This window comes from Suncus etruscus, chromosome 16 (assembly GCF_024139225.1).
Source record: "Suncus etruscus isolate mSunEtr1 chromosome 16, mSunEtr1.pri.cur, whole genome shotgun sequence".
In the NCBI taxonomy this organism is placed as follows: Eukaryota; Metazoa; Chordata; class Mammalia; order Eulipotyphla; family Soricidae; genus Suncus; species Suncus etruscus.
Genome location: NC_064863.1, coordinates 34,060,210 through 34,066,209, shown reverse-complemented (window position 1 = coordinate 34,066,209; position 6,000 = coordinate 34,060,210). Strand labels below are relative to the sequence as shown.

The 6,000-nt window shown below is 46.3% G+C and overlaps 2 protein-coding genes and 1 long non-coding RNA gene across 3 annotated transcripts in view; 2 read left to right on the top strand and 1 right to left on the bottom strand.

The window, feature by feature from the left end:
* Nucleotides 1–6,000, bottom strand: part of LIAS (lipoic acid synthetase) — a 939,974-nt gene that overhangs the window by 541,356 nt on the left and 392,618 nt on the right. The gene's annotated exons all lie outside the window — the stretch shown is intronic.
* The window catches only part of LOC126032527 (uncharacterized), an 891,448-nt gene that overhangs the window by 700,461 nt on the left and 184,987 nt on the right, over nt 1–6,000 (top strand). The window lies entirely within an intron of this gene.
* The window catches only part of PDS5A (PDS5 cohesin associated factor A), a 131,450-nt gene that overhangs the window by 600 nt on the left and 124,850 nt on the right, over nt 1–6,000 (top strand). Inside the window, exon 2 of the mRNA XM_049790096.1 lies at nt 399–583. Coding sequence (XP_049646053.1) covers nt 440–583 — 144 coding nt within the window. The 5' untranslated portion in view covers nt 399–439. The remainder of the gene's footprint in view (nt 1–398; nt 584–6,000) is intronic.

Here is a 6,000-nt window from a genome sequence, read left to right as displayed (position 1 = left end):
TTTCTCAGAGCTCGGGAGTGAGGTTTTATTGTGAATGAGATCGGGCCCAGAAAAAAAGTCGGGGTGCTTGTGCAGCGCGGGCCCCCGGGGGTTTGGTTTTGGGGGAGCCCCGAGCGTTCCGGGATTGTGGATTGGGGTGGGGAGGAAATGGCTGGTGGCCCCGGTTTGAGGGGGTACTTGAAGGTTCTTCGGGGACGATGGTCGAGTCTTCTTCCTTCCCCGCCTTGCCCCCCCAAACCTCCCCGGGCCACGCCCGAGTCGAGTCGGAGTCGAGGGCCCCTTGGCGAATTGTAAGGTTTTTTTTTTTTTGGAGGGGGGGGCTTATTTTATAAAATGGGAAAAAAGGGGTGACCAAGTCGCCCCCCTCGGCCGCTGAACTTTTGTTTTCTGACCGATAGAGGCCGGTAGAGGAGCGTGCAAGAAAAGTTGCTCCCCCAGGATGGACTTCGCCGCGCAGCCCAAGCCCGCGGCCCTCTGCGGAGTCGGGGTCGGGGGCGCCCACGACGGCAAGATCGCCTACCCGCCTGGGGTGAAGGAGATCACCGACAAGATCACCACCGACGAGATGATCAAGCGGCTCAAGGTACAAGGCAGAATCGGCCGCCAGCATAGCCCACCCCACCCCACCCCACCCCAGCCCCTGGTCTGGCCAGGGCAGGAGGCCTCGCTCATTGTTACTCTGGGTAGTTCGTTCTTCGGTGGGCTAGCTAGGCCTTTCCTAACCCACCCTTGCAGGTGGTGGGTTTGGAAATGGTTTTATTTATGGAGGGGGGAGGATTATTTGGAGGAGCTTGCAAGCTAGGGAAGGCTTCAGTTGCTCTGTGGCTCAGCCAAGTCTCCGCCCTTGTTTCTTCTTTTTTTGGCCCCCTCCAAATAAAGTGTCTTGCTTGGGGGTAATCTTTCATAGTAGATTCTTAAGTATTATAGATTCAAAGTGTATTATGTGTATACGGTGCATTCTGTTTCAAGTATAAGAGTCAAACTATATTCGAGTATATGTTTTTTGTTTTGTTTTGTTTTCTGGAGATGCAGGAATATCACCTCGTCTAGCTGGCAACGTTAAATGTGGTCGATAATTTGCCCAAGAAGCTTCCCGTTCTGTTGGGTTTTGAGTATGTGTGTTCTTACAGTCCACCTGGTGGCCCTGGGAACTTTATGTCCACCTGAGACTGGGACTGTGGGCCCGCCATGTACAGGACAAGTATCCTTAAACTTCTTTCTCACTCAAGTTTTTTATTTTCTTTTTGTTTGGTTTTTGGGCCAACCCTTCTGTACTCAGGGTATACTTCTGGCACAGCTCTGGAGACCCCTTTTGATGCTAGAGATCTAACCCCCGTGCAGCTCCTCTGGCGCCCAAGTTTCTTATTTTCATAAACTTTGAGGAGACTTATTTAAGCATGGGAGGCATATATAAATGTCATTGTTTTATAATATACAGAAATTTAAATTTCATAAATTTACATTATCATGGTCAAACTTTTATAGAAGTTAGCTTATAAACATTCTGGCTTGTGTAGATGACAACTTTATTTTTTGGGTTTTGCGTCACACACAGCTATGCTCAAGGCTTCACTCAAGGATTACTTCTGGTGAGCTTGGGGCCCATCTGGGATGCCTGGTATCAAATTTGTAACCACTGCATGCAAGAAAAGTGACCTACCCACTGTAGAGTATCTACTCACAGCATCTCTACCCATAGTATCTCTCTGGCCCTCAGTGGCACAACTCTGTTTAAAATTCGACTCTTTAAAAAGTGTTAGTTTGGATCCAGACAGACAGCTCAAAGAACTAGTTGTCTTGAGGACATCCCATTACCCCAGGCACATCTCTAGATGTGGTGCATAACCAAAAGGGGGAAAAATAGAGGTTTTTGAGTTTGGTTTTAAGCTTGGTGGTCTTAAAGTCAAGATGGCTTTCATGGCATGGATGTAGTTTTTAGTCACAGCCTTACCAAGTAAATGATATTCTTCTTAAGGATCCAGTACAGTGATTCTCAGCCAACTTGTCTTTTTTTGGGGTGGGCCACACTTGGCAGTGCTCAGGGTTTATCTCTGGCTCTGCACTCAAGGACCATATTGGGTGCTTTATATCAGACCTCTGTTGGCTGCGTGCAAGACAAGAACCTTATCCGTTGTACTATCACTCTTCCCCTTCAGCTTTTTCATCCTGTGGCCCTATACCAAAGTCTGGGTTCCACTCCCTACTGGTTGATCCCCTAGTCTTGGTGCTGCCATTTCCCACCTCTGATTGTGCGATTTTTCCTGGCCCAACTTGGAATATCCTGGAGACTCACAGTTGGTCAGCCCTTGGTTGAAAAAAGCTGATCTAGATGAAAAAGGTCGAAATAGTGCTATTGTGGCAATAAAGTTTTAATTAATGATCTAAGAGTCTTTCAGAGAATCACTCAGACAGTGTTGACATATTTCTACCTTAGGAATTTTACTACTTGTAAGATACGTTATTTTAGAATATGATCTTACTGGGGCCGGAGCGATAGCATAGGGGTAGGACATTTGTCTTGCACGCGGCTGATCCAGGACAGACCTTAGTTTGATTCCCAATCCCTGGCATCCCATATGGTCCCCCAAGCCAGGAGTGATTTCTGAGCGCATAGCCAGGAGTAACTCCTGAGCGTCAGCAGGCAGTCCCAAAACCAAAAAAAAAGTGATCTTACCACTTTGTTTGTTTGTTTATTTTGGAGCTACACCCAGTGACACTCAGGCTCTGGCTCTGTGCTCAGAAATTGCTCCTGGCTTGGGGACCAAATGGGACACCATGGTATTAAACCACAGTGCTACCTAGGTCAGCTGCGTACAAGGCAAACGCCCTCCTGCTGCCCCACTGCTCTGGCTTCACCACTTTGCTTTTAAGAGTCTTTTTGTTTGGTTCTACTGGGAATGGAACCCATAGCTTCATTCATGAAGTCCTATACTCTACTTATATGCCAAATTCCCAGTGGCCTTTGCTTTTTTAGTTTGATACTGCTCCTAGTAAATGCTTACAGTATTGCAAGTGTTTTGTTCAGTATTTAAATTGTTTTATTCTTTTTTTTTAATTTTTAATTATGAGAACAATGATGCAAAGAGGACAAGGTAAAGTTACAGTGAAAGGACAATCGCCCATAAACAGAGTTCTCAGAAGAAATCCCCTTGCTGACGCCTAAATATTGAACTTACTTTTTTTTTTTTTTTTTTTTTTTTTTTTTTGTGGTTTTTGGGTCACACCCGGCAGTGCTCAGGGGTTATTCCTGGCTCCAGGCTCAGAAATTGCTCCTGGCAGGCACGGGAGGACCATATATGGGACGCCGGGATTCGAACCGATGACCTCCTGCATGAGAGGCAAACGCCTTACCTCCATGCTATCTCTCCGGCCCAATATTGAACTTACTGTCAAAAAAACATTAAGAAAAAATAAGGCAGAACCCATGTACAATTACTTTGTCCACAAGTCCCCAGACTGTAGTACATTATAACTTTTCTTTTTTTTTTTTTTTTTTGGTTTTTGGGCCACACCCGTTTGACGCTCAGGGGTTACTCCTGGCTATGCGCTCAGAAATTGCCCCTGGCTTGGGGGGACCATATGGGACATGGGACACTGGGGGATCGAACCGCGGTCCTTCCTTGGCTAGCGCTTGCAAGGCAGACACCTTACCTCTAGCGCCTCCTTCCCAGCCCCTATAACTTTTCTTAGCAGTACACAAAGCAGCCTAAAGCCATGAGATTTATGTGACTCCTTAACATTGAAGGCATAGTATTTTTTTTTTTTTTTTTTGGTTTTTTTTTTGGGCCACACCCGGTGACGCTCAGGGGTTACTCCTGGCTATGCGCTCAGAAGTCGCTCCTGGCTTGGGGGACCATATGGGACGCCGGGGGATCGAACCGCGGTCCGTCTCCTAGGCTAGCGCAGGTAAGGCAGGCACCTTACCTCGAGCGCCACCGCCCGGCCCCAGGCATAGTATTTTTTATATATTCATGCACATACATATTAGTTTAAGTTAACATCAAAAGTTTAAGAAGTTTTTTTTAAGGGTTAGTCAAAAGGGCACAGTAAAAACGGTGTTAGAGTGGCAAATATTGTTTGCATAGGCCCACCAAAATATGGGGGTCATAGAAAGGAATAGCCTTGGTCTAAATACAAGGAGACCACTACCCCTGAAGTTTCCTGGCATAAGACCAACTCTAGGCTCCAGGCAAACTAGTTTATTCAATCCAAGTCATTGTTTTATTTTTCACACAATCCTATTGTTGGCATCAGGTTTCTGTATTAAAGATCCTGGAATCTGCACATCCTACATTGAAGTCAGGCTGGTGTGGAGTATCCTCTAGTTTCACCTCACAATTAAGGGGCAATACAGAAAACCCTGTCCAGTAAGCAGGTCATTGTTGTTAAGTCTTCTCAGTGTTAAGGGAAGTCTCTTTTGAGTAGATCGATGTCAGAGCAGCTGTAGGGTCTTCCCTGGTAGAGGATTGCCTCCAGGTGATGTTATAGACAACCTTGGATGTTTTGTAGATGTCTTCTCTAGATCAGGGGTGAATGGAGAATGCCCATTCTTCTGAGGCCTGTGCCAGGTCTTTATGTCAATGTTCAGGGTGTAAGGTCCCATTGCACTACTAGATTTGTGTGTTCCCATCTCTATTAGATAAGAACTTATTGGTATGTATAGTATTTTCCCGTTTTAGTGTGCCTAAGCAAACAAGGAATAAAGCCACGTGGTGTTATCAGAGTATATGGGGGCGTAAGAACACGTCCAACAATACCCATTACTTGGTTCAAACATAAGCATTAAACTGAGGGATTCTTTCACACCAAATTTCATATTGAGCAGTTCACAAAGAGAAGATAAAAAAGGGGGGGGGGTCGTCACTGTATAAGAAAATATTCAGCAAAAGTTATAGCTGTCAAAGAAAACACCCATAAAATGTTGAAAAGACATACGTGTCCTTTTTATGCCTTTTGGAATAGTTGGGTGGGTGTTAACTCCAGGGCACTACTTTGGTCTGTGACTTAGGACTCTACAGTACTTAAGTTAAAAAGGGTAAATGGGGCCCGGAGAGATAGCACAGCGGCGTTGGCCTTGCAAGCAGCCGATCCAGAACCAAAGGTGGTTGGTTCGAATCCCGGTGTCCCATATGGTCCCCCGTGCCTGCCAGGAGCTATTTCTGAGCAGACAGCCAGGAGTAACCCCTGAGCACCGCTGGGTGTGGCCCAAAAACCAAAAAAATAAATAAATAAATAAATAAAAATAAAAAAATAAAAAGGGTAAATGAGGAGTAATGATGATAGGGGTTAAGGAAGTTAAAGAGAAAAATGATCTTTTGTAGGGGTGTGTAAAAGGGCAGATGATAGTGAGTACTATTAATGTATCTTGTGCGTGTGGGGGCGCTAGCCACGATTTTGAAAATATAGACTGGAAAGAGATTACCAGTGACTGCGTCAAGAAGCTGGGAGCCCCACTCAGACCCTCCCTAAGGAGCCCAATGGATAATGGGGGAAAGCCTAGGGTACCTTCAAGCTCCGCCAAGGGACCCAACTCGATGGCTTGCCCAGGCATGTGGCCCAGGGAAGCCCTAGAGATCTGGAGCAAGGCGGTAGAGGGGTGCTGGGTTTACCCAAGTCCTGCACTCCCCCTAGGCCTGGTTAAGAAGACCTCTGGCATGGCGGACCAAACCCCAAAATTGTTTTATTCTTGCAATGCTTAGGGATTATTTTTTTTTTTTTTTAGTTTTTGGGTCACACCCAGCGGTGCTCAGGGGTTACTCCTGGCTGTCTGCTCAGAAATAGCTCCTGGCAGGCATGGGGGACCATATGGGACACCAGGATTCGAACCAACCACCTTTGGTCCTGGATCGGCTGCTTGTAAGGCAAACGCCGCTGTGCTATTTCTCCGGGCCCTGCTTAGGGATTATTCCTGGTGGTACTTGAGGAGATCATATAGAGCAGGGGTCTCAAACTCATGGGCCGTTTGCGGCCCTCTGTACAACATTTTGTGGCCCTGCCCTA